This window comes from Pyrgilauda ruficollis, unplaced genomic scaffold (assembly GCF_017590135.1).
Source record: "Pyrgilauda ruficollis isolate IOZ18807 unplaced genomic scaffold, ASM1759013v1 scaffold31, whole genome shotgun sequence".
NCBI classification, from domain to species: domain Eukaryota; kingdom Metazoa; phylum Chordata; class Aves; order Passeriformes; family Passeridae; genus Pyrgilauda; species Pyrgilauda ruficollis.
In genome coordinates, this window is record NW_024524489.1 from 493435 (window position 1) to 518787 (window position 25353).

At 44.2% G+C, this 25353-nt stretch overlaps 1 protein-coding gene across 2 annotated transcripts in view; it reads right to left on the minus strand.

Moving 5' to 3' along the window:
• The window catches only part of SNAP25 (synaptosome associated protein 25), a 61762-nt gene that overhangs the window by 21618 nt on the left and 14791 nt on the right, over positions 1–25353 (minus strand). For both annotated transcript variants that reach the window (XM_041474078.1, XM_041474079.1), the window contains exons 2-3: positions 7323–7457; positions 6647–6688 (exon numbers count right to left, since the gene is read on the minus strand). In XM_041474078.1, the coding sequence (XP_041330012.1) occupies positions 6647–6688; positions 7323–7394 (114 nt within the window). In that variant the 5' untranslated portion in view covers positions 7395–7457. The remainder of the gene's footprint in view (positions 1–6646; positions 6689–7322; positions 7458–25353) is intronic.

Sequence of the window (25353 nt, forward strand, 5' to 3'; positions counted from 1 at the left end):
TGCACTCCCATTCATGTCTGTAATGTCTACATCACTGCAGAAACGGGGAAAAGCATCAGATGTGTGCAGGCTGGTTTTCTGTCTCTTTGTAGAAAGTCCCTGTGTGAGTTACCAGATGGACAGAAAAGGCCTCCTGCCACCCCCCTCCCGTCTGCTTCACCCTGCTGCCCTCAGGTCAGCCATCTAGCAGGCACACACTGCTGCTCTCTCTCTCTTCAAGTTCACACTGCATTTACTTGAATCCCAGCCAGCTTTCATTTTTGCAGCCTTTAGAAACTTAGGGTCCAAGGGTTATCTTAGGTTTGCCAGTTTAGAATAAAGAAACTACCTTTAATTATCTTATGTTTTCTGTGGGGCACTAAGCACCTTGTGTCTGCTAAGCACCGCCTGTACAACAGTTTTTTATTGATCTTTTTATACTCTTGGTAACCAGGGAAGTTTTCCCCCCTCTAGATTTGTATGGAAACTCATGCAAACACAAGAAGGCTGCTTGGGTCCTGAGTCACCTTGTGTTTCAATAAATAGGGTGCAGTCTGACATGGGACCCTTCCAAATATTGAGCTCCAAAACCTTTTGCTGAATCAAACATAGTTGGGCTGAGAAATATTTACTGCTCTTTAACCCTCTGACCTTATTTTCCTGCTGTGTTTAACATCTAAGCAAACCACCTTTATAGATGTCCAGTGACCTGAACAAGACATGTGCTGGGAGATGAGCTCAGGGACTAGACCCTATGGTTTATATTTCACATCAAATCCTTACACAGAGCAAAAGAGGTGAAATTTTCTGTTATTTACCTGATCATCAGTGCCATTTAATTTTATCAGGCAATACTGCATCTCTTACAAACAGCCTGCCACAGCATTAACACAAATGTGAAAATATTAAAGGGTGTGCAATGAATAAACTTGTCTGCATCTGTGCTCTAATCGAAAGCATATTGAAGCTAATAAAGAGGTGGTGACTGAAAAGGATGAGATGTGATTCAGACATCAAGTGACAATCTCCTTCTGTTCCAAATTTCTATTAAGCATTAATCTTCAGCTTTTCCACAAAAAGAATTAAATGTGTAAAGTCAATCAAAAAATAAATCATGTTTGTGCATTTAAAATAGGCCCAGACTTTTCTAAAAGCTCAGTATTTCAATTATGACTGATATTTTAGATAACACAGACCCAAACCTGTCTGTAAGACAGAACTATTCCAAAAATATGTTCATCATCCAGATGTCTGAGCAGGAGAGAAACACTCAGTGACTGACCCCCAGTGACAACAGACTGAGGCATCTCTGGAAAGTGCAAAACCTCACTTAAAGAAACATAGGGGAAGAAATGTGCCCAACAAGAGTGTTTGGGGGGCAAACACAGACACGTTGGCATTTCCTGCACTGGCAGCATCACAGAAACTCCCCTTGGTCTCAGTGGAGCAGGTGCCACCCGAGCCGACTGCTGGGACAATGTGTAGCAGGAGGTGATGAAAGCTCTGCTGTGAAGTGCCAGTCCAGAAGGACAGGTTTCACAGCCTCTGCCCCTGAATCCTTGGTTACAGACTCGCATCACCATGGGCCCACTGACTGTGCTTGGATCTGTCTGGTCCTGAGGGCTCAGGAAGGATTCCCACACACATCCAGCGCTCATAAATACCAGTGATATCCTGTGTGGGAAGCCATGAATTCGTAGAACTAGCAGGGTCCATCATGTTATGAAATTGTGTGCTAAATTCCCACCTTCGCCATGATTACAGTATTTCTCCCCTCCTGTGCAATGGAGGAATCTCTTCAGACCCTCCAGTCCTTGTACAGGCAATCCTGTATTACTTTAACAAAACAAGGGTTCTCAAAAAAGTGAAATGCTTAGGGTAGGTCAGACCAGAGAGATGAAAAATACATCTTTCACAGGACCCTACAGAGTTCACATTTTCATCCAGCTCTTTAATGTGTAACACCCATCTCTTCTGAGAACAACTTCTGACTCTCCTTGTCTTCTCATTGCACTTGAGAGGAGAATTTGGACTGCTGGATTTTGCCATGGCACAGACAACCTCTCACTTTCTTGTCCCTTATAAGAAAATGGCACAGCAAGAATTGCTTATGTTGAGGCATTAAACTGGCGGCCCTCGAGTTCCTCTGTTTATCCATAATGCAAGTATCCTGCAGATGGTAAAATATATAACATATGAAATAATTTTGCATATGAGATGACCCTTCAGGGCAGGAGGCCAACACTTCCAACTTAAAAATGTATCACATTAGGTGAAACAGACCCCATACATTTCAGGAAAGTTTATGTCCTTCAATCTTTCAGCTAGGCTCAAATGCTTGAATAACAGCAAATGAACAAGCAGTTCTGGTTTGGGTTCTGCATCATTTATATGAAGCACATGCCCAGGTTCTCCATTTGGCCACTGGCAAAGCTATTAATCAAAGAACAAGAATATATGATTTTAAACCTCAGAGCTTAATACAACCCATAGATACTTTAGTTTGTCAGCGCTTCAGTGAAGCCTGTTTAACAGCATTACTGGGAAACCTTTTGGAGGCCTTAATAGACATTATCCTTAGACTTCTGTAATAGCTTTTAAAAACTTTTTGGTTGCTTTTGTTTTGCGTTTTTTGTTTGTTTGTTTGATTGGGGTTTTTTGTGAGTTTTTCACTCAAAGCAAGTCAACAACAAAATGTTCACTAAAATTTGCCCAGCACTTTGGAGGGGAATTGCATTGCTGTATCATTTCTTGTTATTGCTGTTACAGAACTTAATTTCCCAAGATGAAAATAAAAGTGGGAAGACAATTGGAATGACTTCTCAAAGGGCTCATCAGTCCCTTCAGGAACACAATGTGTTGGGTCCTATCCTACCAAAAGCAGCTACTCAGATTTTGGTTTAGCCTGAGTGAAGATTTTCCTAACACAAAAAGGGGATGATGTATCAGATAGAGAATCCAAATTCTGGAAATCACTTTCCCTACCTTTCAGGAGGTATCCTGAAAAACACATATACACTGTCAGTTATGTGAAGAACACATAAACTTCCACTTCGATGAAGAATTTTGCTTTAATCCAGGATTATAGAGTTGTTTTGAATAAATTAATAGAGACAATTATACACCAGGACAGGCTGACATTGCTAGCAGTTCCCAAAGACACTAAAGAGAACTGTCAACACCCTAAAGACAAAAATGTGGTCAAAGAAACATTTTTTAGTCATGCGTAGCAATGAATTTGCTCAGCTCCTGCTCCAGGTTCCCTGTCACCCTGTTAACGCTCCAATGTCTCCCTGATTAAAGAGCCACACACTGCTGCTCTGCCTGGTAAAGCACATCCCCAGCCCACGTGAATCTGCTATCCCCCTGGCTAGCACACACAAAGGGGTCCTGCACTGGAGGAAGAGAGGCCAGAATTATGGATCACATTCCCTCATGCCAGATATGTGGAATTACACAGGTTAAAATACTTTTCTGAGGAGAACGGTTCCAATAGTTCAGTACTTCCAATAGATCTAATGATGTCAAAGGTGAATTTCAAGTCAGCTTTGACAAGGTTTGGGCCAAACTCTAAATTAATAGAGCAATTTTTCTTCTATTTTTTCATACTAAGGAGCATTTGGCTGTGATAATAAATGTCAGGGTATACTCACAGCTGGTAAATTGGCATTCTGTGTTCAGTATCCTGCAGCACCAGTTATCAAACATTTATAGCTCAGCATTTCACCTTTGATACTTCACTCTCACCTCACCTGAGAGAAGATAGTCCTGTCTGGATTTAAATGTACAAAACAGCCCTTTTATCTGTACATTCCTAAGTGCTTTCCTCTGAGCTTTTACCACTACTGATCTTGTCATGTTTTCCTTGCTGCTTCATAGCTACAAAACATCCTTTTTTCCCTATACTACCATAACTGATTTTCCTTAAAAGCCATGGTGGTGGCATTGGGAGATGGGAGCAAACTCCCAGCTTTTCTCCCTACATGTGATATTCTGCATTGCATGATGTTACCTCGGAGCAAAGAAGCTTGAACATGAAAAGAAGGTCAGATACAAACTGTATTTAGTCTCACTTGTTCTGCCTCACTTAATTTTTATTTTATGTTTTAGCCCAAACATTGCACAGCATCATCATAAAATGCAGGTATTTATAGCACTGAGTGGCTCAAAAGAGCACTGGTCAATGCAGATTAACTGCACTGCCTGGGCACAATGAGCACCATGGAGCAAACTGGGTTTTGGAATCTGCCATTCCAGTACGGAGCTGCCCTGGGGCAAAGCCGTGCCTGCTTTTGTAACACTTCTTGCCTCTCTTGTTTTACCAGGACTGGAAACATCAGCTTCTTGCAAAGCTGGCTTATAAAACCAAGAAGCAATAACCTCCTTGGTTTTCCTTGTCCATGTTCCCTGGCAACAGCATCAGGGCTTAGTCTCCAAACTCTGGATAGTCTTCTGGGACAAGCAGACAAGCAGGGCATGTCCTTTGGGGACATGTCCCCAGGCTATGACCTGCAATTAGGTCTTACATGGCTACAGGGCGTTCTTGGATGGACAGCACTCTCCTGTCTCTAGGATGGAGTCCAGTCAGTCTGTTTATGTTGTGTTTCCCCAGCATCAATCCATACAAATGTACACAGTAATAATGCTTAAACATGGACGCATCCTTTTCCTAAGAAAGGAAGAACAGATCTGCTGTATCAAGAGAACAGAGTAAAAAGCATTCTTTCCCTGAGTATTTCCTATCTCTATCTACTAGACAGGTTCTGCTAAGTGAGGAAGTCTAATTGGATTTTGGGGGTTTATTAAATCAGAGCAGTGCAAGTTCAATTTCAAATACTCTCACAATTTGTCTTTTCAGTATAAAATCTCTCACTCCCTAAATGCTGCATTTTTTTTAAAGTACCTAGGAAAAGGGATTGGAATAATCAACCAGCGGTTTAGGCCACAGAAGAATTTTAAAGGTCTCCTGTAGTCACATTGGTGAAAATAATATTCAGCTCAATTTAGAAGAACTCCCTTGACTACTCAGTGCTAGTTTTAGCAGCTTCTCTGTTTGGACAGGAAGATATTGTGGCATCTGAATAAACGCCAGGTCCAGAGATGCTGAGCTCTTCCAGAGTGCTATAAATTCATTGGTAAATTCAGCAGTCCCAGTTCTCCTCCCACTTTGCCATTTGCTGTGATTTAGTACTGAAATTCCAGTGGCATTCACAATATGCTGGTTCAATATGTTAGGAAGACTCAGGCAGTGCATAGGCCGCACAAATGCAGCTCAGGAGAGGCAGGGCTGATATTTACTGATGGCTTGGCCCCGAGCAAATCACTTCCCTTTCCTGTGCCTCTCCTTCCCACTCATCATCTGCCTTGTCTATTGAGATCCCAGGCATTTGGGGGCAGCAGGCTCTCCTGCCTTGTGTTGTAGGGGTACTCATATGAGGCTCTCTTCCTTGTTGTTGAATAGATTTCAGCAGGAGCTGCATCCAGCACAGAGCTGACGTCAAGTGGTGGTTAGGAATGGCGTGTCCAGGGAACTGAGCAGCAAAAAGGGACAGATTGCTTGTGAGACAAGAGCGCGTTTTGGCTGCAAGGGGCCCCGATCTAAAGTGTTTGTGGAGGAGAAGTGATGCTGACTATGCTCAGTGACCCATCTGTCTGTCTGTACATGGAAATTTAATTTTGTCTCCACTGGACTCCATTGATCTTCACAGTGGTGATTGATTTCAAGGCCATAAAGCCTACGGCTGAGGTTGTTCTTGTTCCTGAACGAGACCTGATGTAATTTTCTTCCTGGTGTCTCTGCTGGAGACTCCTCTGGTTGTCAGGAGTACTGGGACTGTCAGTGCTGATGACCCTGATTAAAAATGTCACCAGCTCCAGCACCAGGGCTTACATGGTGTCTGAAAATAATATGTCCTGTCAGGCAGCAGCAAAATTTTCAACCACCTGATGGCTGAACACTCTAAACTAAACTGAGTTGAGATTTTCCAACTTTTAAACCTCTTTATTGTGGAGAGTGTGAAATATGGCCTGACCGAGTTGGTTTTTTGCCTCCAGGAAGGTATTAGCTGTGAGGACCAAGCCAGGGTCCCCTTCCTTAGCACCACGGAAAATCAGAGAACTCCCAGCTCCAAAGTGGTCAATCTAGGATATCTTGTGAACCTTGAAATCCTGATAAATATTTCAGAGATACATAAATAAATAGCATTTAAATGCTGTGCTGACCAATGTTCTATAAATAGCTGCAAGTGTTTATGGAGAGGGAAGTATTTAAAGCAGACTGGGAAAATGGATCAAGGGCCCTTCTCACCTTCCCCTCTTGCAGTGTTATGCCAAGGACATGAGAGTGGTCCTGGCACAAGGCTCCCAGAGCCCTGCAGCAAACTCAGCCACTTGTCCCTGACTCCAGGTCACCTTCAGAGACTGTTTCCTTCATTTATCTCCAGAATCCTCTCCCAGTGCATCTTCAGGTATGACCAAACCAGTGCCTTGGCAACCAGGGAACAGTGTCTTGCACAGTCCCAGTGAGGGTTAGGGATGAGCAGGGACAGTGGCACATAAAGCCATGGCCAGGCTCTAGCAATGTGAATTTTAAAAGAGCCACTTCCAGTGTCAGGCTCTCTATCACTTCTGCTCACAAGGAAAGTGCAAATGAAGTGCAAGTCCTTACCTCTTCAACAAGCTGCAGCATTCGACGGGTGCTCTCAAGGGACTGAAAAAAAAACAGGAAAAAACCACTGAGATTTGGAAAGTTATGCTTTCCAATGCTAATGTGCAGGCTCATGCTGACAGGATGTTTTTCCTGCACTCTTTCCTCTCCTCCAAATCAGGCCATCCGCAGGGCACTGGTGATCTCTCCATCTCCAGCTCTATGGATGGCTAATGCAGCACACCTCAAGGCAGCTGCAGTCTCCAAGGCTTGTGCTCCCCTTGCTCACACGCTGTGGCAGTGCTGCTCGGAACCGCAGGTGCTCCACTTTAAAAATAAAGCCTGTGGTTTTCAACTATGACTCTTCAGAAACCTAATTGGTAACTTCTAACATTTAATAGGTTTGACAAATCGAAGGAATTCTCAGAAAAAATTAAATTGCTGCCTTTTGCTCTGAGGCCAGTCAAACTGATTCACAATCTAATACCTAAATGAAACTCATGATCAATAAATTCCCTAATCTGGACTGAACACAACATTAAATTTTACCCCCGCTCATTTCATTTCCAATTCTGCTTTCAGTGTAAAGCTGATGGAAAAGAGCTCTAGAAATCCTTTGCAGGATCAGCTCCTATTTCTGGCTGTGTGTTTCACACCAAGCCCAGCCCCAAGTTCCCAGTTTAGCTACTGGTCTCACTTCATCAGCGAGCTGGTCGGCACGCCGCTGCATTTCTTCCAACTCATTGCGCATATCCGCGTCTTCCGCCATTTTAGCTGTGGGGGTGTTTGGGGACGCTGCGGATCAGGATTTGGACTCAGCTGGTCTGTGAGCCTGGAAGACAGCGAAAAGGAAGAGAAACAGTGCAGTTAGGAGCCGTGCTTAAACATCACTTCCACAAAAATGCTTTTGTTACATCCCTGTCCTCAGCCAAAGTGCCATTCGGGATAGTAATTCCTACATAGTAGAGAGCAAAACCTTCCTTTTTTCTTAACCTTTCAAATGCAATTCATACAGAAGCTGGACACTCAGGAGACACTATTTGCTGCCAGAAACAATCTTGAAACCATTCATTTTTCTCTAGAATTGAAAGGCTTAATGTGCAGGAGGTCAAGGTCAAGCCTATGCCCCTCATGTCCCATGTTTCAGCTGCATTGCTTGGAGGGCTGGGTACTCAGCTAACACATTTGTAATTAAATTAAAGACTATGAAATATTTTTATTGGCTAATGACTTATCCACCATGCTACAGCTCAGACTATGAAATACTATTTACAGCTAGACTAGGAGAAGTCTACACGGGAGAGAACCCTTCATTTTGGGGGAAGTGACAGTAGGACCTAACTGGTATTTTCAACTTCTCCACAAAGTGGGTCAGATTCTGTTCTTCGTTATCTGTCTTGGTACAGAAGGACACCCCTGAGCTGGTCCTGACCAGAGGTCAGGATGCAGCCCATTAATCCTCGATTTGGTAGGGTTTCTTTTTTGTTACAAATTCAAGCTAGCTCTGATTACTGAGCATGACTTGATTAAGAAAGGCGGGCCCTCCTACCATCTGTCAGGTCTTTATAACAACAACACAGGCTTATTTCTTTTCTTGATTCAAGCATGGCACGTTGCAAATTACTGCTCACTGAATGTTAGATTTGTTCATTGCAGGAAAACCTAATTGCAGGTGCAGAGGAGGTGGGGAAGTTGTGGGGGACTGCAAGTAAACAGCCATAAAGCAGATGCCATCATGCTCAATTACAGAAAGAGGACAAAAGCAGCCCCTTTCAGCAAAGCTGCTCTAAGGAAGGCAGGATCCCGGGGGCTGTTTTCTGTCCTGTCTTTGCGATATGTGCAGCCTTTATGAAACAAGATAAGTCAGGGCAGAGCTTGGCTCTAAAATTTTAGCAATAACAACTCTGTTAAAATCGAAGTTGCTATATATTGGAGATTAAACCATTCCTCTCTTTGATGGTGCTCTCCATCAGGACATCAGGAGTATGAGCTGAGCAGGTAGAGCTGGGTGGCAGTGATATTTCCTGGATCACACCCTGTTTGCTTAGAAAGGTGTAAGGAAAGCAGACAGTTCCTTGCATTTCCTCTGCAGCTTCAGCAACAGATCTGCTGTTTTTTCTTATCTAAGAGGGAATATGTGACCTTCATGCCTCCACATTAGCTGTGCCCTCACTCGTGGTTGCTTTTCCTCTTTGAAGCTACAGCAGGAAGAAATCCATCTCGAGGAGTCAGCCCTGCAGCTACTGGCACAATATTCCACTTTCATCACTGCGCACATCGCCACATCCTTGTCAGAGGGAGGCTGGCATTTTGTGATAGGTCGCACCATGTGTAGGAGCCTAAATGTCTGCTGGAGAAGGAGGCCACCTGGTCCTGCCAGCTGCATGGTCACAGCAGTGTGAAGGACCGAGCTTAGGCAACTCATCTGCAACCCCAGCTGATGCAAAGGCAGAGCTTAATTTCATGACTAATACTCAGGCTGGTATCGGACACTTCAAGGATGCTCACAAACAGCAGGAAATGAGCTTTACAAAAACATGGTGCACTTGGATATTTAGGAGGAAAAGATAAACCAGGAACTGGTCTCTTCCGGAAGGGCATGTGAAGGTGTGGGGCTACTCTCAAGGCCACCCCAACCTTCCCACCCTGCTGCTGTGCTGGTGGTGCCCTTCGTAGCACTCAGCTCCAGGAAAACACTGCTCCTGGCCAGCAAATGGAACATGCTCAGGCAGGATAAAAGAAGTTATTTTGGTAAAGAACTGTGCTCCAAACTCCTGTCCCACGTGGCACAGGCTGGCTCTAGCACTGGTCACTGCTTCACAAATTGTGGTTTTTTCCCCAGATTGAGTCATAACCCAGAGCTGAAATATTTCTGGCATAGCCTCTGTACCAGAACACCAAGATTAAGTCTGTGGACCTAGTTTTTGAGCATCTGGTTAAAATATTCTCCTCTGCCTCGGCCCCTCACTACACTTGGGCTGGCAGAATAGTAGCACTGAGCTTGAGCCAAAATCAGGACAATTTGTTTCGGGTTTTGGGACTGATCTAATTGGTAGATACATATAGATGTTGATGGGCAGGAAAGTGGTTCTGCTCCGTGTCTGTTGGTATCATCTCACTAGCTGTAAAGTGGGAGGTGATGCATCAGTGAGAGGGTGGGATGCTAACAGGGAATTTGGTTCATTTTCTAAGCATATCCAGTGTGAGCTGAATAATTACAGACCTGTAAGTGAGTGGAGGTGACATGAGGGCTTCTACTGACAACAGCAATTTATTTATTGACTGTTGGTTAGTCTCTGCAGATAAAAAAAATAATTCACAGAAAATTCTATTCTCAGGTAGATTCCAGCCTGACTTTTGATATTTTCCTTACAATTTTTTTTGATCACGAGGCAGTGGTGGTAATGGGTGGTGCAAAAAAAAAAAAAAAAAAAAGGAAACAAATGTGGAGAGACTTTTACAGAAGCACGGAATGGTTTGGGTTGGAAGGTTCTTTAAAGATCATCTCATTCCAATCCCCTGCCACAGACAGGGACACCTTTCACTAGACCAGGTTCCTCAGAGTATGATCCAACCAGACCTTGAACGCTTCCAGGGACAGGGCATCCACAGCTTCTCTGGACAACGTGTTCTGGTGACTCACCATCCTCAGAGTCAAGAATTTCTTCCTAACATTTAATCTAAACCTACTGTCTGTCAGTTTGAAGCCATTGTCCCTTGTCCTGTCACTTCATGCTCTGGTGGGGTTTTTTTAGTTACCTCTTTTGGTTTGTTAGAACCATCAGTTGGCATCTTAGTGACAGACATGTCTTATTTTGCATCAAGCTAAAAAAAGTGTCAGAGCTTGTAACCGGAGAGATGTTGTGCAGCAAGTGATCAAACTTGACAGGTTTATTGAGATTGTTTGGTATTTGTAAAGCACTTAGCATGGATTGAGAAATAGCAAAAAGCATTCTTCCAGACAAGTCATTTTACATCAAGTTTTAGTCATAAACAGAAGTGCCCCGCAGCTGTGCTGATTCAACTTTATTTAATAGAAAACCATGCCCAAGAATCAATAAAGGTTACTAATTTGCACACACTGTGATAAACTACATATATTTTGTAGATGGCAAGGAATGAGTTTAAATATTTTTTTCAGATTTTGCAATTTATAATGTGGAATAGGACAGATTAGAGATAGGTTTTTCCTTGAAAAGTCCTGTTTAGGCTGAAATGCCATTCCAGGGTCATGAATTTCCAACAACAAACCCTGTTATCCATAAAAATCCTGTATAGAGAATTATGTTTTAAAGGGAATTATTGCTCTGAAGTACAAAGTAACAGTTCTCCCTCTATGGTGTTTCTTAGGAACACATATAAAAAGCTTTTATTTAAAACATTGAAAATTAACGATTTCAGGAATGGTCAAGGAAAGTTAAATCATGTTGAATTTGCTCTTACCAATGCTGGACAGACTTTCAAAAGTATAAGGTTTGGCTCAGGCCCATTGAAACCTGCACTTGTTTAAGTAGAACAGAAACAGGCCTAAGATAGTATTGAGGACTTAGGGTAATAGAATCCTTGCAGAATTTATATTTTTGTTACTAGTTGATATTTTGCATTCTGTTCTCATTGAAGTTAATTTGAACCAAGTATCAAAATCCTACAATTGCCTTAGGAATCTCAAATATAACTGGAATAAACTCTCCAAAGTGTACTCTGTACTTTTAACTTAAACTACATTTTATTTTATCTACTGTCCCTGCAGAGATGACAAATCAGAAAACCAAAGTAGGGATGTAATACGTTAAGCTCTTTCAATCTAAAAATTTGATTAAAAAAAAAAAAAGGTTGCTACAGAAGTTACAGACCCTACATTCACTCTATTTGTGTTTATACTTGTGGTAATTGCCTATACAAATTCAGCCTCAAAATTTCATGTGGACCTTGGTTTTTCCATTTCAGAAAAGGAAATCCTCTGGGTTCACACACAAACATCCATGGTACTCTTTGAAAAGGAGAAAAGAGCCCAAACACTGCTACAAAATATTGTGTACAGCATGTTCCAGGCTCTGCTCTGTGTCTCCTACACAATGCAAGTAACTGCAGGCACTTGGGTCATTTACACCAAATTCCCTGCAGGCAGTCTTGTCCCTTATGCCAGTGCTCATACAGAAGGACCACAGACAATGTTAGAAATACAGAGACTGGCTAATGGAAAGGCACTGCCTATTATACTTTGAATTCTGCATCTGCTATTTCAGTAGTGCCAAGATGCAGTAAAGAATCCCTTAGCAAGAACATTATTTAATCCATATGGAGTAATACTGAAGGCTCAGAGAGACCCACGTCTGTCCCCAGAGGAAGAGAGATACAGTGACTGACCTTTGAAAGCAAATATTTGCTTCACAGTGATATAAACACTTCAATGCAATAAATACAGGAAAATTAAAATGCTGCAATTTACTGGGGTGAAGGCAACACAGCAATAAAATGTTCTTTTTTTAAGCACTCTCCCTGTTAGCAAAGGACACATCTACTCTTCCCATAGATATTTGTAGCCAGAAGATGACTGCATTGGCATATTCTACTAAAAAAGTCAGAGTTGGTCAATCCCACTCCTTGTGCCTCTTTCTTGTAGAATTGAAAGCATTACCACGGTGATGTGGTGTTTGTAGAGCCACAGAAAATCCGAGGAGAGACTTTGAATCAAGGGTTTCAAGGATCAAGGATGGATGTTGGGCCATTTAAAGGTGGAATTTAGGTTGCTGCTATTGTCTGGCTGTTGGCAGAAGAAGAAACACTGTCAAAGGGGGAGATGAAGTCCAGCTACAGATGAAGGGGGTCATCCTTGCTCCCCAGTGTTGCCCCTCATTTGGCTTCCCATGTGCCATCCAAGGGCTGTCCAGCCTCTATGGGGTCAGGCCCAAGGCAGCTCTGGGGCTATGTAGGATCCTCCTGTCACAGGACACACCCTTTACCTGCTGGACCTCCTCAGGAGCTACCACTGCCCAGTGGGAGCTCTCTACAGCTCACCTGTCCAGCACATTGGCCATGTCTTTCACCACCTTCACAAGCCTTCCCTACAGGGGCTTCTGGCAGCTGGGTTATAGGAAATGCTCTGGCATTAACACCAAAGCCCAGGAACCACCTGCTAACACCAGCAGGGAATGAAATGACATGAAAAGTGTGAACCTGCTGCAAAGGGATGCTTAGAAACCATTATGTGTGTGTGTGTTACTGACACCAGCAGGCTCCCCCGAAGTTGTGTTGAGGATGGAGTGTTGGAAGGCTGATCCCCACAGAAAGCCAGGAAAGTCACGTGTGTGCTGCCCACAGTCAGTGTGACAGGCAACAGCTGGTGAGAAATGGAAGGGAGTTGGGAACTTGGCTTTTATAGGCTGTGGGCTCTCAGCAACGGCCCTCACAAGCACCAGCATCTCTGACTTCTGTCATCTCCATCTTCTTTGACACAGAGCTTACCACAATTAATACTGACTATAACTAAATATGCCCTGCTTTTGCTCTTACTGTATTTTAACTGATCTGAAAGCACTTGGAGAGGAAATTAGATAATTTTGTAATGAAAAATCCTATTTAAACATTTTACACCGTGGCATAAAATGTAACAATGAAAAATTAGTCAGAATTTTAATTTAGATTTAATTTCTAAATAGATTTTGAATAAAGTCTTGAGGAAAGTCTGCTGTTCAATTCTCCAGCACATCCTATTGCATGGATCTAATATATCTACAAGATTTTCAGCAAAGTTCTCATTTCCAAAGAAACACCTTTTTAACATTTGTGGTAGGGATTAAGCAAAAAAAGCTAGAGCTGTGTTTCTGTAGGGTCTGCCAGCCTTAACCCAAGGCACAGACCCCTCGTCTCTCTCCTGCTGCAGTCCCACAGCACTGCTTCAAGCCTTTGGACCCACTTCCACAGCCCGGGCTGACAGAGTAGAGTCATAATAACCAATTTCACTCCAAATTCTTGCTTGCTAGTCAGTAAAGAGTAATGCCCACCATTGAGCGCTTGTCAGGCTGTGACTTTGGACAAGACAGGCACTGAGATCTTGCAAATCTGAATTCAGAAGACGTGGGTAATTCCTGGTTTGATCCTGTCTTCCTGTATCGCCTTAGGAAACTCATTTTACTCTAAGGGCTTGCTTGCCCTGCCTGAAGACAGATCTCTGGAGCTGTGTGAGGTGCTGCAGGTGTTGGGTTTCCTGCTGCTGGCGCTATCTGTCAGCACCTGCAGGTGTCCTGGATACCCTCTGATGGGACGCTTCTGCACGGCTGACAGCTGAATCTGTCTCCCAGCTCCACAACACAGATAAAATCCTTCTCTTCCTTCTGTCTTGCTCTTGTTTTGTTCTGCTTAAATTGCAGGTGTTCCAGGGCATGGACTAGCACCTTGCCTGGGCTCCCGGGCACCTGGGACTTTGGGATGAATGCTGGTGAGCGTGCTGCCATATTGTCCCCTCTGCCAGCCCATCCCAACCCGAGGGCAGTGCTGTCCTCTCAGCTGGCAGGCAACACGGCTGCTCCACGAGGCTCCTCCACCACGCCTGTGCTTCACCAGGCTCCCACACCACAAAAAACACAAGCACCATACAGGAGACCAGCCATTTTGTAACAATGTCACCTCAGAGTAATAAAAACTTGACTTTCTATCCATTTTACTTTACTGCTAAAAGAAAACAAACCTCTCAGTGTGTTATCTCCTTGCAGTCATTTTTGCACCCGTATACCCACACATTTCTCTTTTTTTTGCCTTTTTTTTTTTTTTTTTTGCTTTCCCACAGAAATAGAAAAACATCCAAGGCAAAGATGTCTGTTCTGTTCATCTGGGAGAGCAACCAGGCAGAGAGGTGGAGGGTGAAGAAAGAAACCTTCTTAGGGGGAGTGGGCACCACATCTGCTGGCAGCACAGAGCAGAGACCAGGACAGAACAGGCTGCTGTGAATCAAATTCCCTGTTATTGCAGCTCCCTGCCTCATGTAGCATCATTTATAATTTAACAAGCTATGTCCTATGAATCACTAAGCTTAATTGTGTTCCCACTGGTTCTGAGTCCACAGCCTCACTTCTCCAATACCTGGAAAATATTTACTTCTAGCACAAATTGATTCCCAGCTAGGAAACAGCAGCTTGCTCCTGTGCTGGTGTTGTCCTGTGGCTGAAGTATTTTCTCTTCTTCCCTGCTCTCTCCTTCTCTTTTTCTGAGGTACAGAAACAGGACTTGTAATGTTTCCCAGAATTTCTTATGATGTGAAAGATGAGATCTGTTAGTCCTTTCCTGGTAGGCAGACTGTTTGTCATCCTACCAGCTCTTGGTTATGCCAGTTCCATTTGAATTAGTCTTCTCTGGGAAAGGGTGTCTGGCATTTCACAGGGTATTTAAAATGAGGGTATGGGCTTTGCTGAAAGGGCTTAGTGCTTCCCTATCCTTCCAGGAGATACCTGTTCCAAAATATCCTACAACCTCACTTGCCATTGGCATAGCTGGATCTTGATGGCTCAGAACAAGAAATCCAGGTATTAGTAGAGAGGATTAAAGAAAACATCTTGACTTGTGAAAAGCTGTTTGCATTCTGAGGCCAGAATCTTGGAGAAAAAAACTAAAGGCAGCTGCCTAGCTGGAGGATGAGATTTCTGGCTGTGTCATGATTTTCAGTAGAATTCAAACATTAAATCCATTCAGGTCTTCAGAATATTCACTGGCCATCACTGCAGTAACGATGAGCAGTCAACTCTCTTCAATTTGATTCCAGCCTGGATTTCTTTACACTGCTCCTAAGCCACTCAATCTGATTAATGGCCAATTTTAGAAGCTAGTGGTGAAAGTCACGCCCCGTTTCAAGTTGGAGGAAGTGTCACCACTGCCATTAGTGGGGTCAGAATTGCAGGTGGAGCTACGAGCCAGTGACAATGGTTCTGGGAGAGGCCAGTAGTGTGTGGAGGGGCAGGTGTGAGTGTGGAAACACCTAACAGAAGTGCTTGGCATCTTAAATATTTTTCTGCCAGATTTTCCTGGGGCTCTAACTTGCTCCCTCTGTTTCTCTAGGATAGAATAGAAATATAAAATGGAAGTATTGCAAAACATTTATTGAGGGATTCAAGGCACAGCAAGGAATAAGAAAGCTGCATGGCTCATTTTCCCGGGGCATTCCCACCAGGCTCCACGAGACCTGCTGCATTTGCTGTTCCTAGGTTTGTAGAAAGAAACTGTTCCCTCTGCACAGTCTTCTCAAGAGTGCCAGAGCTCCTGATCCAGCCTCCCCTCCATATACACATCCAAACCTCTTCCAGATCTCCTGGTTTAGGTTAATCATCACCCCTCAGCATTCCAAACACAATGAGCTGTGGGTGAAGAGCCTCCTTCTGTGCCTTCACAAACCAAGAGAAGCAGCCCCAGTGGCAACAGAGAAAGGGAGCTGAGCTTCTGCAAGAGAGCATTAAATAGTAGTTGTTCAAAAGACCTTGCTCCACAATGCCTCAACCTTTCCTGTGTCTTCTCTGCCTCTGCAAAGTCAGCACAAAACGTCAGAAGAGTTCCACGCTCTTGTATTACACACAGATCAAATCAATGGCAGCAAATGCAAACCAGTAGAGCTCATCCTCAAGTTTCTTATAATGATCCAAGAAGGCAGCCTGACAACTGAGGAAAGACATTTTTAGGCTACATGCATGATGAAAAGGAAACCCACAAATTGAAGAAGGGTTTTTTTAGGCTAAATGGATGATAGAAAGGAAACTCGCAAACTGGAGAAAGAATTTTTTTAGGCTAAATGGATGATGAAAAGGAAACCCACAAACTGCAAAAAGGTATTTTTAGGCTAAATGGATGATAGAAAGGAAACCCACGAGTATTACAGTAAGAAAAGGGAGCACATTTGGGTTGGCCTGTCACAAAGCAGAGCTAATTTCTGCCGCAGTCTTTGTAAGTCTGCAAGACAGGAGAAAATTTTGTGATAACTTTATTTAATTTAAAACTGATTTTTTAAAAGTTAAATTGGACGTAATAATGAATAACTTCACAGTTAAAACAGATGTGAAGTTCTTCATTTGTATGTTAAAAGTTGGCGCTATCCCATCTTCACTAGTCCTGATACTCCTAGGACTGGATGAAACAAGCTGTGAGTTCAAGTAGCACATTTACAGGCTTAGTGTGGCAAGGCTGCTGATTGTGACAGAAGGGAAAAATGTGGAAAAGACTGGCAGTGACACAGTTAACCTCATCACCACTGATGTTGCCAAAGCTTTGATTTCAAAGTGATAGACAGGGATAAGGTGTTCCCCTGATGGTTTGTTACAGGCTGTCAGCGCACTCAGCTGGCATTTCACTTCTTTCTGCATGGTTTGCAATTTGCAAGATTTCACTGCAGCCCAGGACTCACACCTACCCCTGCCCCTGAGCTGTATAAAACCAGTAAGATTCTTCAACAGAAAAGAAAAAAATTCAATTAATGCAGCTCTTGCTAAAGATAAACATTTTAACAGGCGAGTAAAATACACTGCGATCATGAGGGCATCGGGAATGTAAATAGACAACATTTCCCCTCTTGACATGTATTTGTGGTAAACAAAGCTATTCTTTATGTTTATAATACTCATCCTTCCATCTCTGCCTGGTGGTAAAAGCATTTCAAGCAGTGGGCTGATATATTTTTAGCAGAAATCTTCTTTAACTAAGTCGTCAGAGTCAAATCAGCAGCTGACAAAATATAAGCATTATGAAACTGGGCTGATGATGTTATTCATAGAATTGGATTTTTAACAGAAGGTTGATTTTTTCCAGCTCTGAGGGACATCAAAAAGAGATATTTAAGAAATTATCTCATTGTCTTTGAGATTCTTGGTTATCACTGATTATTCATATTCTGTCTACCCAGCCTTCTTCTCGTTATATCATACAGCATCTGAAGCAGGTAGCAAGAAGGAAGGGAATTTCCCAGCTTGGGCTGTTTTCCTTGTGCGTGCAGCCATCCGCGGTGAGGGCACTGCCACGTCAAGATGCAGCACCACCAGTGAAATAGCAAAGGCACAAGAGGTTGCAGGCCTGAGTCAAAGCCCATCCCCTCGAGGAACTGCTGCCCAAAATGAGTCTCCTGCACCTCCCCACTACAGCCAGTGGGTTTCCTCTGGGGCAAAAGAGCTTTAAAAATGAACAAGCAAAATAAAAAGAAAAAGGCTGACCTTTCTGAGGGTGCCCTGAGTATCCCCCAAGGATGTCTCGTACTTTGCCATGGTCTTGGCTCAAGGCTCACTTTCTGCCACTTCCAACCCCTGGCTCCTCTCTCCTCTACTTTATGTCATGGTCTCTGCTAGGAACTTAAACTGTGGATGCAGGATTTAAAGCTGAAGGAGAGTTCGTGAACTTTGAAAAGCTTACTTCCTTTTGAGAAAAAAAGAAATAGCTATAGCCATGTTATAAAAAGAAAGGACCCTATTTAGTTTTTAACTCCCCTCCTTCTCTGTTTGTACACAGGTAACACACAGATAGATGTGTGAGTACATAAAATGCAGCAGGCACAATTTCAGGACACAGCAGAATATCTTTTTTTAAAGGAAGTTTTTGTACCAAAAAGGGCTAGAAACTCAATTTTAAACCACTAAACCTTTACAAGTTTAAATTTTATTATTTGAAGGCTCTTTTACAGAGTCACGATAACAAAAATTCCTGCTGCTATTAAACAGCTCATCTCCCTGGAGGGAAGCTGGACCCCTTGACCAGTCCAGACCCATTCCCAAAGCCCTGCAGTGCTGCAAATGCTGTTCAGGGAAGGGAGATGATCTGGCTGCTTCCTTCACTGGGCACAACTGGAAGATTAAACGGGAAGGTCCTTGGGTCATATCCACCATTCTCCACTGGTGGATACTTGTATCAAAGCCAATAAATTGGGAACAACTGGGTAAGGTGGATACAGTGGATGCTTACAATGCACTTAGAGTTGTACAAGTCAGATATTGAAAGCATCTGACATTTCTAGGCTAAGTAACAAACTGTATTAGCCACAGGAATGCATAATAGCAGCCCACAGGTATGCAAAACTTATTCACCTGTTTCCAAAGGCCACTGCTGCTTTCCGATTCACACCTACAACTAATTCCTGGCTGCTACTCATTTTCCAGGAATCAGTAATACAAATTCGAAGAAGGCTGATTAGAAACCTCTCTTTATTCAGGAGTCCATTTCAGCTTTCACAGGATGATGAGAAAAACCCCAGTACACTCCTTCAGGGAAAATTACCCAGACTTGCAGGCAGGGATTTAGCTGTACTAATACAAGAGCACAACTTCTATTCTTTTTTTTCTTTCTCCTTTCTTTTTTTATTGACCAATCAATTCAACAACAGGCTTGATAGTGCCTCAAGGGCATCGCTTTCAACCACGTGATCAGCAGATTAACAGAGAGGCTGCAAAATCCTTTCCGCTCAAACTGTTTTAACAGAGGATCAAAATCTTTCTCTCTGCGTGGGGATTTTTATTTAGCTAGTTCTTTTTATTGAGTTTGCACATGTTTGTGAAGGAATTAAGGCCTGCAAGGGCGTGCAAGATGGTCTGGTTTGGCTGCTAACCTTTTCCTTTCAGTTTGTGTTTGGGAGTAGAAAGTTTTCCGGTTCCTTATGGGAATGTTGTCCCTTCCCCGGGTCCTACACTTCCATCATTAACCCTCATCAACCCACAGATGCTGGCCCTGAAAGGTTGGAATTGAAAACATTTTGAAAAAGCCCCCCTTTTCCCTGCTGCAGCTCTTGTTCTCACTAAGGAGGATGGATATGTTGAAACAGGCTGTGATACAATCTGCAGCGGAAAGGTTTGGGAAATCTGGGAGCTGGGTAAGTCCTGTGGGGTCACATGAGATTTACAGAGCTCTTCTGCACAGTAGAACAAGTGATTAAATTTGATCATGTAAATAAAATAAACAACAATTAATTGTTTCTTGGCTGCAGCAGTCTGGCTCCTGGGAAGCAACTGTTTGCACATAGAGGTACATGGGGGTTCCTGCTGAAATCCTTAATATTCAGTGTCCAGATCCCTGAGCTATGAAGGTACAACTACTGCTGGTGGCAAGAAGGTGCATTCAGTGCTGTAGACATAAAGAAAACAGCACACCAAATAACCTGGAACAAAGCAGAAAACCAGGCTGCCTTATATCCCTCTAAGACATAAAAGCATACCTGGAGATGCAGAGATGGAGGATCAAATGTGAAGGTTCACACATAACATGGCCGAGAGGTTTCTTTGGCTCTAGCACGTATGGAAACAAAACCAGCCCCCTCGCTCAGCTGCTGGATGATGAACCCCAGCAGTGAGCTGGGACAAGAGCAATTCACGTACTAACAACAGAAACAGCAAGAATAAACTCAGCAAAAAAAAATTAATTGCTGACATTTGACAGCAACGACAGTCTGGTCACAAACAAGTCACAGAATTCAGCAAATAGAGGATTTTCCCAGAACTGTGCCTGGGTATTCTTACAGTTCTGCTGTCAATATCCTACAGCTCCAGATTTCAAGCAGAGTGTGTGCACACAGCCGAGGGCAGAGGGATTTTGCCTCACTGCCTGGCAATGAAAGCTCCAATTCTATTTTCATTTAAATCCCTAAACCTTTTTCTGCCTTTGCTGGGACCCACATGAGGTGACTTTGGGTCTTTAAGACCAGAGGCTTTATAAAAAGCCATGCCAAAATGAAGGAATAAATTATTCCTTGCAGAGGATGAATAGTGACAGCCAGTCTGATTCTTCTAAACATTTAAACAGTGCTTGGTTTGCATCAGGTAAACAGGATTTGCCTTCCAACCTCCCCTCCTTCATAAGACTCTCATTTATTTAGGCGCATCTGCATTCATTCACCTGAGCATAAATCCAGAGTTTCTGGGTGTAGCTGCTTTTCCAGCCCTCTGTAGGGGAGGCCCTTCAGCAGTGCTGCCCCCAGAGCATCGCGGGCACGACTCACCCAGGCTGGGAGCGAGAGGCACCACGGCTCCCCGAGCTGTGCCAAGGACAAGAGTGTGACAAGAACCACAGGGCACGGCCCTGCACAGCCCGTGACACGGGGGAAACGTCTGAGCAGGAGGGGCATCTTCCCAAAAGGTGTGCTCAGCAGCCCTAGGTGTCTTCTGGAGATGTCCCCATTGGGAGTTAGGGCTGGAATGCTGTGAAGCTTGTGAGATCAGGCACTAGAAAATGCTCTACCCCACAAGGTGTTTTTACATTCCTAAATGGCCAAGCAGCCGTGTTCAAGGGGAGGTGTCTCAAGTGCATGCTGCACCCAAGGGCTTTGCTGCAGCTGTTCAGTAAATGTGTCTCTCCTCTGAGGCCCACCAGTAGAGAGCCATCTTTTCAGGTTTGGGTAGAAGAGCTCTGGTCTTTCAGTATTAGCCAAAATCCCTTGATTTTTTCAGTTGGTTTTAGTTTTGGAAAGCTATCCCATCACTTCTACCCCTCCTGCAAATGTATGTGGATTTTTAGAAATGGAAACATTTTGAAGACAAGAACAATACTTGCTAATGAAGTCATTTGTAAGTAAAATAAGTTCCAATCAAGAATATTGACGTGCTTTACTATATATTTATAAATACTACTCCTGTAAGTAAAGACAGCAGGATGGGGCATGAACTTCATTTGAATGTAATCCAATTTAAATCTAAAGCAATCATTGTTTGCTTGTGTATTTTATGTAATTTAAATTCCTGAAAAACCCATGGTTCTTCATTCTTGACCTAAGAATAATGTGGGAGCAATTCTATGTCCAAAACATAATTTGTTTTCTGTAAGCAACCTTGCTCATTTCAGATATTTCAGACTGAACTGCTTTTACCATGCTGACAATATTTTTCAATAAGTGAATAAAGAGAGGGAGATGATGCCTTCCTTCCTGAAGCCCCAGTGGCACATACAGCAGAAAATTCATGTGGTGTAAGAGATCTTGGAGTGCAGCTGCTGTCTTCACACTTCACCCAAGGGTAGATTGGAGGCCACAGATTTAGATGAAGTTACTCTTGTAATCTTTGAAAATTCATCTAAGGAGCAGATCTTGAGGACATACATCCTGGACCCATCTGATAGACTGAAAGCTCCTTGTTCAAGCAAATAAAAAACCCCCCACCCATTGTTGATGAAAAAGGGGAATATTTATGTCACTTACATCAGTTAATGGCTTAGGAAAGCTTTGTGACTGTACTTCAGCTCCTGTAGGCTCAAAGCCCTGTGACTGACAGCCCAGCTGTTGTCCAACAACTTCCCAGTTTTAGCCCAGATGCAGCGTGCAATGGGCAAAGTCAGGCAGCACATCTGTGGCCACAGCCCGGGGCTCGCTGCTCTCCTGCTGAAATACCAGCGCTGTAATGAAAGGGCTGCGCTTCCAGCCGACCTTGAGCTGAAGAGAACAGGGCCAACAGATTTATTTAAGGAGCCCTTGGGGGAACATGGGCTATTTTTAAAGAAAAATAATCCATTTTGTGGGTTTATTACACTTTGGCCTGGGTGGCTGCCAGAGAGAAAGGAGCGCTCCCCTCCTCAGAGGTATGCTGTGAGCCCTGATGTGTTCTCAGCCCCTGCCCGTCCTCACCGGGTTCCTGCGCTCCAGCAGCAGTGGGATGCCTTTCCCCCTCTCCCGCCGTAATCCTCCTTTGCCAGGGTATCGCCTCCTCGCAGCACCCCGGCTCCTGCAAAGCAGAGGGCCCTGCAGGGCGTGCGGTGAGCCCTGCTCGGCTCCCTCCGAGGGACTGCGGGGTGCGCGGTGAGCCCTGCTCGGCTCCCTTCGAGGGACTGCGGGGTACGGGGTGAGCCCTGCTCGGCTCCCTCCGAGGGCCTGCGGGGTGCGCGGTGAGCCCTGCTCGGCTCCCTCCGAGGCACTGCAGGGTGCGCGGTGAGCCCTGCTGACGGCGGGTGCTGAGGAGGAGCTGTGCTGCGCTGCCCGTGCAGCCTCGGCAGCGAGCAGGGACGAGCGCTGCAGGGGCATTCTGCTGCTGCCTGCGCTGCAGCCTCTGCCCCGGGATCTGCCGGCAGCGCTGCAGCGAGCGCGGCCTGCTGCAGGACCCAGCGCCGAGCCCTGGTCAACCAGGGGTCAGCCTTGGCAGCCTCGGGACGAGCCAGCAGTGCGGTTTTTGGCGAGGCTTCGTGCTCTGCCCTGCGTTTGTGCAAGCCCAGGTGAAGGGATGCACCACAACAAGCTGACGGATTATCTGTTTCCGTCCCTTTTCCCTGCGTTCCCCATTCCTCCCCATGAGGCTGCCTCGAATCCAGGTTAAGTAATTCAGGATAGCAGAGTCACAAAAAAGACTAATTAATTCCTCAGGTTTCATTAGACATTAAGGGTAATCACTGTCTGAAACTTCAGACAGGCCCTGGATGAACACAAACCATCATCAGTGCCCAGCAGACAGCTGCCAGCACTCTGGGAAGAAAATTATCTCCCATCTGAATTTCAGGAACCCCCAAAATACAGGTCCTGATTTAAAACTTTGTCCTGGCATATGGAAATAACTGTAGCTGTAGCTGAAACTGGCAAATTAATGGGAAAGTAATTTTAGATTAATTCTGTATTTAAGGAAGAAAACGACCATCTTGTGAGGCAGGGCTCTGAATGCCTCTTTTTCTTCACTGCTGAAAAGCAGTGAAGTGCCTTGGGCTGGGTGAGCTAAACTAGTGCTGAGTTCATTGAGGTAAGGATTTAAAATCTGTCTTTTCTGAGGACTTGCCCTAGGAGCCTGGAACAGGTCACTCTCTTTAATGAACTATAAAAATCCTTCTTCCCATCAGGCAAAGATGAGGAAGAAAACTCCTGCACAGATTTTCTCAGGGGCATTAATCTCTCTCGTACTGAAGAAATGGAATCTTCCTTATGAACCCAGGGCAAGCAAAGTTTAACCTATAAGGCTGATTTCAAAGTAGCTCATATTGACTAACTTATCTGATTGCAGATATTTATTCGTAATGAAAAATCAATATTTATTCATATTTAAGAATCGTTCTCTGAAAGCAGAGCTTTCCCCTGCTGGTCAATATCAAGTAGAAGAAATTTCTCTGCTACTGAAACATGGCACTTCCTATTCTACATCCCAAAATGAGTCCAATCAGTCCAGGCACCTCTTTCTATAATAACCTGTGCCATCTTCTTCTGAGGAATGTGTTAAATTCCCTGAGATGGAAAGCAATAGACCAACCCATGAATCCTGTTAGAAGTTGATTAATGTCAACACTGATCATCCACTAGGAAATTTCTCCCAGTAGTTTTGTGTCTGAGCCACGTTAGTGAAACTTCTCATGACATAAGGATCCTAGTTCTTTGGCAAGCCTTGCTGCTTCAACCTCCTCTGATTTGAAAAATTGACAAGAATTTAAAAATCTACCCCAAAGCTTAAGGAGGCTATTTTATTTCCAAGACATTTCAATAGGCCTTAAGCTAAGCACTAATACAAGCTCACAGATAATACAGGTGGCACAAATGCAACGTTTTATGGCATAGATATGGAAAATGGAATAGAACCCACATATCTTCACCTCGTTGTGTCTCAGTGCAACAATAAAATTCATCTGAAAGCTCGTTCCTAGAATTAATAAACACGTTGAACTGCAGCGCTGGGAGCGTTAGGTCAGGAGCAATTAATGTCACGGAGGCAGTGAAGCCTGACTAGGTAAGGCATGTGCCACGTTTGGGCTGCTGAGAAGGCTCCTTCCTTCCACTGCTGATTAGCTCCTGCCTGCAGTTAGTGGAGGCAGCAATGTGCCTGTCAGGATGGTCTGGCTCCTGAAATTGTAAACAGAGCCCTTGCGGGTCCCTGCCCAAAACTTACCAAATTCAAAAACCCAAAAACAGTGTGTGGTGCTTATCCCCATTTAAGGAGAGAAATGATGAGTTGTTAGGGGCAGCCTCCCCTTCCCTTGCCTTCCCATCGCTGGGATTTGCCTGCTCCTCTGGACATGAAGGCCATAACCCCTGAGGAGCACAGGGAGTCCCACACTGACGGGCTGTGGCAGAGCATCACAGGTTCATGGCATCAGCAACTGCTCACGGAGACCCAGGAATGAGAGTGGACACTGCCCTCTGCCCCTCAGAGGTCATCCACCCCAGGGTCAGGACAGCCCCTAAACATGACCAAATCAAGTTAAACAGAAGGTCATTATGGAATGTGAGCCTTCCATGTGTCCCCAAAGTCACCTCCCAGCAGGTGCCTTGGCCGTCTTCCCAGGATAACAGGCCCTTGGCAGCTCCATCCAAGGCCACTAAGGAACAGCTGATCCTATCAGTTTGTTCTCCTTTAAGACACTCCAGGGCCTACAGGTAAAAGGGGCATGGAGTGTGGGCAAAGCCAGGGAAAGGAGAATTGTGTTCAGCTTTTCCAGCTGCTCTGGAGGGCGATTTTGTAGAGCCTGAGACTTGAGAAGGTGCCCAGAGGGTACCACAAGGGATCCCTCACAAGTGTATGCTGTGGTAAAAATACAGAATTCAGTAGGACAACAGTGTTAAAATATTATTTCTGCAGCCATTTGTTGATTTAAAAGAGATCCTTCTTCCTGACCCATGGCACAGCACCCGCTGTTCCAAGTAGTATAAACATCAAGGGCATGTATTTTGTTCAATGCTATTTCCAGAAGAGACAGGAACCTGCATCACAGGCTGCCAGCCACAGCTTCCATATTATCCCAGACATCTGATGCAACATCTCCAGAAATGGCTGGGCCATGAGAAGCCCAAACTGCTCTTCATCTGCCTCATCTCCTCCAAAAATGAGACG